Genomic DNA, 12,850 nt, shown 5'->3' with positions numbered 1-12,850 from the left:
GAAGCCGTACGGCTTCCACTTTAAAATATCGCTTTACAAGTACGTGTTTCGACGTGATCTACGTCATCCTCAGGAGTAACTTACAAGACTATTTTATACTTTCCCCCTTATCGTATTACTGGTCTTGTAAGCTACTCCTGCGGATGACGTAGATCACGTCGAAACACGTACTTGTAAAGCGATATTTTAAAGTGGAAGCCGTACGGCTTCAATAAAATTTTTATTGTGCAAATTTAAAATGATGTTTTTAATCATTTATTTATAATTTAAAAAAAATATATGAAAGCACTTTGAAGATAATGAATTATTTTGAAACTTACTAACTTATTCTGCCAAATCAACTTTTAGTAATAATAATTATAGAAACATTTTATATGCAATATGTATTTATAGATCAATATTTCTTAAGGACATAAATTATAGATCTGTATTTACAACATTAAGGTAGAAAAAAATGTGTTTCGATAAACAGGTTTATATAAAATATACAAAAAAGGACAAAAAATAGGAATTATATTTTGTATTTCTGAATACATCACACACAATTTTATGAATAAAATGCAATAATTTCAAGAAATAATTAATTACTCTTAAAAGAATATAATTCTTCATTTTAAAACTATTTGTTGTCAATTTTTGTTACGTGTAGAATTTAATATTTATGTTTATTACCAGCAAGTAGAAGTTACTAAAATCACAAGTAATGTCGCTATTTAATTGTTCATGACAAGCAAATGTTACGGTTTATCATTATAGTTACAGAAAACAAATTATGCAATCTACAAACAATCTCGTAGCATACATTTATGTGATATAGATATTTTTCTAATCTATTTATACGAAAAGACAAGTGAAGAAGAGAAACGAAAGATCATATTATCCACGAAGATTTAAAAACAAATCGGGAATGAGCATAAACTGCTCACAAATTTTAATGAGACATTTAACTGTACACTCATCAACAAACGACCTTGACTGTGTATTCACAGATAACGTCACGGAGAAGATGTAGGATATAAAATCTTGGTATCGTTTTGATTTAAGCCAAATAACAACTCTAAGTGCATCTTGAATATTTCCCTCAAATGTTTTGGAATCAATCCTCTTTCCCTCTCTCTAACGTACATATATATAATACTGACGTAACCAAACTCTACAGATTATATAGATGATTTATAAAATGTAAGAATTTCATAAACGTTTCGTACCTGAGTTTGCTTTCCCCCCATTTATTGAGTACCTACAATTTCAGCCATGTAGATCAAATCAGTTTGAATCAGAATTTGTTATTGTGACCCAAACATTTTACAACCTTTGTGAATAAAAAGAACGTTTTATACAAAAGCAGGTAAGTAATGAGAACATACGCTCTGATGTGAGGAGCATGGTTCAGTTGCAAAGTGTCAACTTTATCAAGTTGTTCCATCTCTTCTTTGTCTACTTCTTCATCTATCAATTTTTTCTTTTTCTTCCTCTTTCTCTTTTTTCTCTTCTTCTTTTCTACTGGCTTTTCTTCTTCTGCCTCTTTACTCTCAACAACATCCTCTACCTGCTCTTCAGCTCCTTCCCCCTCATCTTCCTTCATAGAAATATAACAACAAACTCTATTCTACAATTCCATTATCTTTTTTATATATAGTCAAATATGAAACGATATCGTCTATTCATGTTCTATTATGTAAATGACTTGAAACTGTGTTAAATTTGTCTTAATGTAATCTAAAAAATTGAATTTTAATTGTATTAATCGTGTATTCATGCACATTTCTGCAACTAATTTGAAATTGTGTATTTATGTATATTTAAAACAACTAAATCTAAACTGCGTTAACTGGATAGTCATGTATATTTCAATAACTAACTTGAAGTTGTGTTAGTTGTTTAATTTCTATACGTACTTACAATTCTGTGTAATTTTGTGATTTTGCAACAATTAGATTGAAATGATATGGTGTATTCAAATATGATTTATTGTTCAAATAATTAGATTACATGGATTTAAAAAAACTAAATTTTCATATGTAAACAGTTCTGAGTACAAAAATATTGATTTGTGTTAATTACGAGATGACTTGATACATACATATATATCTAGTTAACACAAGTTTGTCATATTTTTCATGAAAAGTAGCAAAAAAAGTTAATTTTGTTTTGAAAAGCTACCTTATCAATTGCAGTCAGACTTTCTGCATCAGCCAAGTTGTCCACAGCAATAGCCAAGAATACGTTTAACAGAATGTCTGAACAATTCATTAAGAAAAGTTTGTGCTTCTACCAAAGAAAAACAGAATTATTGGTTTTTGTTTGTTTTGTTGTTAAGCACAAAATAAAACAAAGAATTATCTTTTCTGCCCACCATAGGAATCGAAACTCAATTTTAAGGAAGCCCATAGACTCATTGCTGAGCCACTAGGGGGAATGAATGTTGAATTATGAAATCTATTTCAGCATATACATTTTACTCTTGAGATTGAATTCAATATATGTTAACACTTAAAATATATCTTACACTTAAAATCTGATTCCTTATGATATATTAATTATATATCTTACACTTAAAATCTGATTCATTATGATGTATTAACTATATATCTTGTACTTAAAATCTGATTCATTATGATATATTAATTATATATCTTACACTTAAAATCTGATTCATTATGATATATTAATTATATATCTTATACTTAAAATCTGATTCATTATGATACATTAATTATATATCTTATACTTAAAATCTGATTCATTATGATATATTAATTATATATCTTATACTTAAAATCTGATTCATTATGATATATTAATTATATACCTTATACTTAAAATCTGATTCATTATGATATATTAATTATATATTTTACATTTAAAATCTAATTCATTGTGATATATTAATTATATATCTTACACTTAAAATCTAATCATTATGATATATTAATTATCTATTTATACATTTAAAATCTGATTCATTATGATATATTAATTATATATCTTATACTTAAAATCTGATTCATTATGATATATTAATTATATATCTTACACTTAAAAATTAATTAATTATTATCTAATATTTATTTTTCACTTAAAACCTAATTAGTTATGATATAATTATTTATTTTGCACTTAAAATCTAATTCATTGTGATTGTATTATCCTATCCTATTTTATATTTCCTCACCATCAAAGTGCACAACAAAGTACAAGATCAAGTAAAAAACATGAATTAGTTTAAATCACCACTAAATTATGAATGAACTGTCAGAGAATCTTTTTTGAACAAGAAAGGATACAGTTACCACAAATGAAAAGAATTATGAAATATATGCAAGCCAGAATACCAATAGAGCTAACCCCACCATATGCATTAATACCATGATACATCACAACATTCCAGTCTTCACCAGTGAGAATCTAAAAAAACATTTTCGAAAAAAATATGCAAAGATAAATAAATGAATTTACTAGTGTATTAAAAAAAACTAGGCTATCAACTTGATTTTTATTTTTAAAAAAAGTTATATTATTATTACTTAAAGAAATAAACATATAATTAATACAAGTTACATTCAAATTTTCAAATAAAATAATAATCCTGTTTTGTTTTTTTATAAAATGAATACAACACATAAGAAGTTTTAATAAAACTAACTGAAATATCAAATTTATTTAGGGTACAGAAAGGTTCAAAGAAAATAATTATGCCGATAGTTATTTGTAGCTTGGGATAGTTTTTGCACATTGCTGAGGCAGTAAAAACTGTATGAATCAAAGCTGTCTGTGATTAAAACATGGGTTGACTTGAGTGGGGAGAATTTAACAATTGTAAATTAGAATAGCTGTAAGTCTGATCTAGGAGAAGCTCAGAGAGTCATTTTTCCAATCGTTTCTCTAATCTATATATGAACTTTTGAATGTATATATAAAAATTTATTTCAAAAAATACTGTTTCTGAAATAATCATAAATATATAGATTTTTTGTGTTTGTTTCAGAGAGTCAAACAAAACTGCATAAGGCTATCTATAATAACCGCCCCTAAGTTTGAGCTGATAAACTAGACAGAAGCTAGCCAACAGCACCCACTGCCAACTCTTTGGTTATTTTAATAGTGGGATTTGACCATCACACTTATGATTAACTAGTGGTCCTAAAATGAAAAGCACAATGTTGCAGCAACAGGATATGAACCCTTGATTTCACAGTCTGGCTTGCAGAATTAGGTCCCACCTGGCCCTATATAGATATAAATTGTACAAATGGATACACTTTGAACGCATACAGAATATGTATAAGTATAACAAGAAATAAAGCAGATGAACATTTATATCACAATAGATAAAACAAAATAAAGTAAAGGTTGGTTTCCAAAGTTTAGTTTAAAATACTAGTGACAAGAGTTTAAATGATGATGGATTTGTTTTATTATATGTGTTGTTTAAAATGTACACCAAGATATCTAACCAACAGTGGATGGATTAAAGTAATTCATGAAACCAGTCCAAAACTTTTACAATGGACAAGGTTTTAGTCTGGCACATTTTCACAAATAACGTGATAATCCGTATGCAAAAGCTGAACTTTACCTGAAATACCGTAAGCAATGACTGCCAAAAGGAATCAAAATTGCTGCGTGGTTTCTCCTCTGTTTCTGCAAAGTTAAACTTTCCGCCAAAAACCTGCATACCCAAGAGTGCAAAGATGACGATGAATAGGAACAGGAGCAACAATAAACTTGCAATGGAACGCATGGAGTTGATGAGGGATGCTACCAGGTTTCTTAAAGAGGCCCAGTATCTAAACACAAGAATTAGCTGGTTATTCATATAAACATTAGTGACTAAAGTAATAACAAGAATATTTTAGAAATATACCAACTCTACTTGAAAACATTACAATAAAAAATTCAGTTGTTCATTTATGCTAGGCCGTTTAAAACTCAGAAAATATTATTTACAAATGTAATAAAAATTTTAAATTAGCATCTTGCTAACAAGTCAAAAACAGGACTTATAACAAAATGCTCTGTTGTTGTTGTTTTTTAGCACAAAGCTACACATGGGGCTATCTACACTCTGTCCGCCACGGGTAAATGATCTTGTTTGTTTCTTTCTTTTACGTTAAGCAGAAAGCTAGATAATGGGTTTTCGGTGTTGTGTTCATCATAAGCCTTCAGACTTACCACTGGGAGGCCTGTGGGCTGTGGGGGAATCAAAACCCTGATTTTAGCATCATAAGTCGATAAACTTACACCATTGACCCACTGGGAGGGAGGGGGGGCAAAACAATTCAAGCTTAAAATGGTACTCAAAAGCCATTTCATGGGTTCCTGCAATAGTGTGATAAGTTTCTTAAATTTCTACTATTCAATTTAAAAAACTTTATTAATACTACTCTTTTTAATTGTTAAATTAACTTATGTATGTCCAATTTCTACAAGTAAAATTTCACATTTTTAAAATGTTGATGAATAATGAAAGACAATAATGTTCTTCCTTTACCAATCTACGTTTTCACACAAGCTTGTACAATTAGTATTTTTTTTTTTAGTTTTTTAAGATTTCTACAGAATATTTTAATTTCTCTTTTATTTTTACTATCTATAGTTAGTCCAGCATGGCCTGGTGGTTGAGGCACTTGACTCACAATCTTACAGATTCAAATCTTGTTCCCAAACATGCTTGTACTTTCAGCTATGGGGGCATTATAATATGACAGTTAATCCCACTATTCACTGGTAAAAGAGTAGCCCAAAAGTTGATGGTGAGTGGTGTTGACTAGCTGCCTTCCCTCTAGACTACCATTTCAAAATTAGGGACGGCTAGTACTAGTACACATATCTTTCTAGTAGTTTTGTGTGAAATTCAAAACAAATAAACAAATTATATACAATCACTAGTTAAATCATTTATACAGTTAAACATGCTGGTAGAATGCTTGGGTTGTAATGGTATTTTACTAGTTATTAGCTTTGTTTTTGACTCCTGGTTTCTTAAACCACATAAGCTTAATATTCAAAATAGTTCCTAATTAACAATGATGGCATATATTAACATAATTTTACTATCTATTAGCTCTTTTTTTTCTTAACTCCTGGTTACTCACACCACTTGAAACTAATATTATTTGTAAGTAAGAACGTAATATTTTTTAAAGTGTAAGAACTTAGTATAATATTCTTAAATTAAATTTTCTTTAAAAACTTAATGTAAAATACGAAAGAAAAGTATACTTCATTAGCTGTACTCATTACCAGATTGATTTCTTAGTTTGATTTAAGTAGATAGCTTGTACTGATTACAAGTTAATTAATATTCAGTGTAATTTCTGATTAACAATGATAGCACATATTTACAGTATTTTTATTGTAAAACTGACAATAAAATTAATAGGCCACTGATGTACAAAACTATAAAATCTTGAAAAAGAAACTAATTTTATTTCTTCTAACAACACAAAAAGAATACATTAATGAAAGTCTCAATCAAAAATCAGAATTCAACTTTATTTAAGAAGAGAAAATTTAGGAGAGAAACAATAAAAACTCTTAAGGGAAATGAAACAGCAACCTATATATCCAGAATGTATCTTTATTAACTCAATATTTAACTATTACACCTTTATCAGGAGATACCGATATCCTACAAGTTCATTAATCCAGTTAAACCTAAATTGGAGATATAGGTCGTTATTTTATTTACTTTAATAGAAATGTCTTGTAATAAACTCCAGTTTGTGCGTATAACAAAGGTAAAAACTTTTACTTGGTCACTTTGAAGATTCTCAATAGCCTAACACATCTCAATACAGAAACTCCCAGAGGTGGCATGACGTCAGTGTACGTTAAAACCATCTCCATGATTGAGCTTATCACCACGAAGCAGTCGAAACGGTTGAAAAGGGAGACAAAGTAGCCTTGAAAGCCCAAGCTATACATCTTCAGAAGCATTTCTACACTAAACAGCACCACAAAAAACATGTTGGAAACCTCTGAAATTAAAATAAAGAGAAAGTAGTTAACAAACATAAAAAATAGACTGAGGATCTAAATTGTTTTGAAACACAGTAATCTATAAACAATTCAAAAGGAGCCAAAACTTAAAGATTATTAATCAGCCAATTTTAATGTAGGAAATAAAATATACTAAACCAAAAGTTTTACCTGTACATATTTGTATTCAACCAATATAGTTCTACGGAAACTTTAAAAAAAATATTGTACATGTTCTACGTCTTTATAAAACTGGGTAAAATACATACACTATCTTTCATATTTAATAAAAAAAAAACATCTATTTCCTCAGTTTCACTACCGATGATCTTGATGTCACCATGTTGATGTCACCATCTTGATGTCATCATGTTTCAGTATTCTACATTAACTCTACGTCTTTATAAAACTGGGTAAAATACATACACTATCTTTCATATTTAATAAAAAAAAACATCTATTTCCTCAGTTTCACTACCGATGATCTTGATGTCACCATGTTGATGTCACCATCTTGATGTCATCATGTTTCAGTATTCTACATTAACTCTACGTCTTTATAAAACTGGGTAAAATACATACACTATCTTTCATATTTAATAAAAAAAACATCTATTTCCTCAGTTTCACTACCGATGATCTTGATGTCATCATGTTGATGTCATCATGTTTCAGTATTCTACATTAACTCCAAATTTCATTCATAAGCCTAATCTTTGTTTTATTATCTGATGCTGATGTAGGATTCTCAAACCTGTAATGATTTGCTGGAGATTCTGGACTAAGTGTTACAATCATTTGTAATAAAACTGAAAAACACAAGTAACATTAAAAACGTCTGTGTAGATTCGAGGCAAAAACCAGAATTAGAAATTAACAACCCAGTTTACACCATAACAGTTGTTTCCAAGTCAGAATTAGAAATGATATTTACAATCCAGTTCATACTATAACAATTTGTGTTAATATATATCTATATTCTTCAGTTAGTTCTATACAGAAGTTATATCAACACAGGTGTTAGATATCTATGTTCTTCAGTTAGTTCTATACAGAAGATATATCAACACAGGTGTTAAATATCTATGTTCTTCAGTTAGTACTATACAGAAGATATATTAATACAGGTGTTAGATATCTATGTTCTTCAGTTAGTTCTATACAGAAGATATATTAACACAGGTGTTAGATATCTATGTTCTTCAGTTAGTTCTATACAGAAGATATATCAACACAGGTGTTAAATATCTATGTTCTTCAGTTAGTACTATACAGAAGATATATCAACACAGGTGTTAGATATCTATGTTCTTCAGTTAGTTCTATACAGAAGACATATCAACACAGGTGTTAGATATCTATGTTCTTCAGTTAGTTCTATACAGAAGATATATTAACACAGATATCTGTATTCTTCAGTTAGTTCTGTACAGAAGGTATATTAACACAGATATTTGTATTCTTCAGTTAGTTCTAGTTCTGTACAGAAGATATATTAACACAGCTATCTGCATTCTTCAGTTAGTTCTATACAGAAGATATATTAACACAGATATCTGTATTCTTCGGTTGGTTCTGTACAGAAGATATATTAACACAGATATCTGTATTCTTCGATTAGTTCTAGTTCTGTACTGAAGATATATTAACACAGATATCTGTATTCTTCGATTAGTTCTAGTTCTGTACAGAAGATATATAACACAGGTTTTCAGGACCTTGGAAATGATCAAGCCATGCTGGTTGTTGGTAGTGTTCTGAAGCCAGTGTAAAGGTGTTGAAGAAAACTAGAATAATGACAATCCAGTAGAAGGCCTGCGATTTCACTCCCTTTCGACAAGCTCTTCTCAGTCTCCTGTTCTGCTTCGCAAACTGCTTACTGAAATTTTAAAAAATCAAGTTTAAATTCCAATTTACTGTTACCTAAAACAACAAATTCAACATTTAAAACATTAGAGCTAAGATATGCACAGGCAAGTTCTTACTTTCTCGTCAGTAATCTAAAAAATATTTATTAGCAGAAAGTCATTATTCTGAAATATGTGTCAGTAGGATTTATGAATCCTAAAACACACACACAATTATTCACATATTCATGTTTGAAACCCATCACAGACTGTAACTCTGCATCACATTCCAAACACACATACATCAACGACTACAGTTCGAAACAAGATATAGTGTTTGTGTGTTCCTTAAGTAACGTATGCTATTTTGTTTATCTGTTGTTGCTTTCATTAATAATACTGGTTATATTAGTTAGTATCTCAAATGTGATTACTTTTAATTTTCAATTGCCAGTTATTGTTATATTTTATTGTAAAAAGTTGTTTTACATTGTTAGCCTAGAATCTTTACTGTATTTAAGACTAACATAATATCCTACGCTGGCTGAACCTCGTGAGATATTATTGGAATTATGGCCATAAATATCACTAACAGCAGGAGTGCACACCTGATGAAATAATGCATTCTAATCTTTAGAAGTAAATATGTAAAAAAAGTATATTTAATTGACTAGGCCAGCTTAACTATTAGTTTCCGTCTAAGTACGTAGTTTAATCCATATGATGATATTGTAACTGATGATCTAGTTATCAGTAAATAAAATTTTTATTTTAGAACTTACCATATCTTGCTGTCAACCTAATGCATACAGTGTATTATTTCAAAGTATAAGCGATTAGTGGCTGTAACATTCTCAGCTAGAAAGTAAGAAAAATATTTAAAGAGCCATCTCAAATTTAGTCACAGTTAGATAGATGTTCGATACCACCTGGAATTATCTGGGACAGAAATGAGTAAACACACGAAAATTTATAGCACAAGTTAGCTCACTTTAAAAATTAGTTATATATTAATTTATTGTTTTCACTTTTCATCCAAACATCCATATGTACTGTAATATATTTTGCATTCACTGTTTTAATCTAGTCACCGATACTTCTTTGAAGGTACAAACCTTTTAGTTGCCCACCAAGTAGCAGATTTTAGATTTTCAACACTGGTTCTTTCCCCTTCTACTTTATCTCCAGCATCTACATCATTCTCCTTGGTTACATAAACATCTGTATAGATATAAAAACATTTCATTACAAACTGCCTACTGTTCTATGGACCACAATAAGCATTTTGTTTTGTTTTTAAATATAAACAAATGTGTATCCATTAAATATACAACATATGTAAAGATCACTTGCCTCAATAAAATTACGTTCCTTATTTACTTTTTCTTACACAGGTTTCTCTATAAGTTATTTACTAAGAAAAAATATGCTCTTTTGGAAACTTTTGACACAAAATACGAGAACCAATAAATACAGCAACAAAAGCAACTACATTTCCTTCATATTAGAGAAGCTTTGATTGTTTGTTTTTTAATTTCGCGCAAAGCTACACGAGGGCTATCTGCGCTGTTTGAATTTTTGCTGTTGCTTGTTTATACACAATTATTACTTTAATTATCAGAAATGGGCAACAATAAAATTATTTACCATGCCTTGAATCTTCACTTTCTTCCTTATCATCTGGTTCTATATCCTCTATAAATATATACAGTAAAAATATGTAAATATACAGTAAAAATATGTAAATATACAGTAAAAATATGTAAATCTAAATATATATACAGTAAAAATATGTAAATCTAAATATATATATAGTAAAAATATGTAAATATACAGTAAAAATATGTAAATCTAAATATATATATATAGTAAAAATATGTAAATATACAGTAAAAATATGTAAATCTAAATATATATATATATATAGTAAAAATATGTAAATATACAGTAAAGTTAGTCCATTTTATAATACCGAATACCAAATTAGTCACTATGCCATAATATTACTAAGACACCCAAATCAATTTCAGTTAGTAGATGGTGAGTTATAAAGGGCTTGAATACTCCATAAGTGAAGTTTTAATGAAAATGTGACTTTACTTTTCATTATTCAAATTAAAATTGATAGCGCATTGAGTAAAAAAAAATACATAGATATAAATTTACAAAAACGTGTGTTTCAATACATCAAAAATATTTATAAAACAAAATGTCTGATACATAACAATTCATTCAATGGATGGAGATGTACTGGATGCTGAACCAGCTCATGTCCGTATTATTCATGTATTTTTTTGATAACTGGTTCTTTACTTACAATATTTACACCAGATGTTGAATCAGCTGTGAGTGTTTATATCATTAACTATGTTTTTAATAACTGGTTCTTTACTTACAATATTTACACCAGATGTTGAATCAGCTGTGAGTGTTTATATCATCAACTGTGTTTTTAATAACTGGTTCTTTACTTACAATATTTACACCAGATGTTGAATCAGCTGTGAGTGTTTATATCATTAACTATGTTAATTCATTCCTTTTCCAGTAAAAGATTCTTTACTTAATTATAATAATGCAAGGCAACAATAAATTATTACTTGTCTAAAGTTCAGAAGTTATTAACCTAAACTACATACTATATTGAACTCAACTACATACCATACTGACCTCAGCAAATATCATATTAAAGTTAGCTACATACCAAGCTTTGAAAGCTTAAGCTAAACTGTTACTAGTAACTATAAATATTATATAAACTACAACCTAAAATTAAATAACTTTTCTACATAAAACACTTTGGTTTCATTTGACAAAAACAAAATTCTGCTGCATATTCAGTGTTTTTATTTCATGTTTTATCACTCCCGATACCTACATTTACTAGTACAAAACTGGAAGACTACTCTTCTTAAGTGCATTTGTTCAATATCCAAGAACATTATAAGTAATACTTTGCTATTCTTCTCATTTCAGTGTATTTTATTTACAAAAGGGTTAAAATGTTAGATTATAACAACTGTAAAATTCTAATTGGTGCAGTAATTCATCTACACACAAAAAATAAAATTTATCATACATCATAGGAATAAAATTCAGCTATTCAACAAAAGTTTTATTGTAATCAATCTCGAGGTTTCAACTGTACAAAACATATATTGCGGCTTTGAACCAACTTATAAAAAATGGTAAAGTTCAAATTGTTTGTTTCTTTGTTTGTTATGAATTTCGCACAAAGCTACACGAGGGCTATCTGCGCTAGCCATCCCTAATTTAGCAGTGTAAGAATAGAGGGAAGGCAGCTAGTCATCACCACCCACTGCCAACTCTAATCCCACTCTTCTAACGAATAGTGGGATTGACCGTCACATTATAACGCCCCCATGGCTGAAAGGGCTAGCATGTTAGGTGTGACGGGGAATCGAACCCGCAATCCGCAGATTGTGAGTCGAGCACCCTAACCACCTGGCCATGCCGGGCTTATTTCAAACAGAACAGAAAAGAAAAACAACTTCTGATAGGTAAATAATTTGTCCAATGACTAACCAGCCTGAGTAATCCAATCCAAATATCCTCGAAGATCTTCTTCTATTTGTTGCTTTTCTCGAAGTTTATGAAAATCTCCTCTTGCCTTAGCCTTTTCTCTTTCTTTCGAAAACTCTCTTATTAGGAGAAACACAAGAATACAGCAGCTCTTCAACAAAATTTAACCTATTCATATTCTCTACAAATATTTTGATACCTAGGATCTTTAAAAAAACTTGCAAGCTCTGTAATGTTAAATTAAAAACAAAACTGGTGAAGTAAATCATCCATAAATTTGCAAGTTTCAATAATAAGTTTAAGTATTTACAAACAACTACATTTAAAGCTAATTGACAAATGATTATGAAAATTTTTCTTACATATTTGTTCTGTTAATTTGTAATCTATAATGTTTTATAAATGTTGAGATTCAATAAAATTTCAAATTCGTCTGAGCACAACAATGACATCCAATTTACTTATTTGTAACACAC

General features: G+C 29.2%; 1 protein-coding gene across 1 annotated transcript in view; it reads right to left on the bottom strand.

Moving 5' to 3' along the window:
• LOC106472247 (muscle calcium channel subunit alpha-1-like) overlaps window positions 1-12,404 on the bottom strand; it is a 58,717-nt gene extending 46,313 nt beyond the window's left edge. Inside the window, exons 1-9 of the mRNA XM_022400846.1 lie at window positions 12,378-12,404; window positions 10,479-10,526; window positions 9,947-10,052; window positions 8,703-8,863; window positions 6,758-6,983; window positions 4,580-4,790; window positions 3,288-3,408; window positions 2,164-2,240; window positions 1,368-1,579 (exon numbers count right to left, since the gene is read on the bottom strand). Coding sequence (XP_022256554.1) covers window positions 1,368-1,579; window positions 2,164-2,240; window positions 3,288-3,408; window positions 4,580-4,790; window positions 6,758-6,972 — 836 coding nt within the window. The 5' untranslated portion in view covers window positions 6,973-6,983; window positions 8,703-8,863; window positions 9,947-10,052; window positions 10,479-10,526; window positions 12,378-12,404. The remainder of the gene's footprint in view (window positions 1-1,367; window positions 1,580-2,163; window positions 2,241-3,287; window positions 3,409-4,579; window positions 4,791-6,757; window positions 6,984-8,702; window positions 8,864-9,946; window positions 10,053-10,478; window positions 10,527-12,377) is intronic.
• Between the last annotated feature and the right edge of the window lie 446 nt (window positions 12,405-12,850).

Source organism: Limulus polyphemus, unplaced genomic scaffold (assembly GCF_000517525.1).
Source record: "Limulus polyphemus unplaced genomic scaffold, Limulus_polyphemus-2.1.2 Scaffold5189, whole genome shotgun sequence".
Taxonomy (NCBI): domain Eukaryota; kingdom Metazoa; phylum Arthropoda; class Merostomata; order Xiphosura; family Limulidae; genus Limulus; species Limulus polyphemus.
Note: the sequence above shows the minus strand (reverse complement) of the source record. Positions and strands in the feature narration are given on the sequence as shown.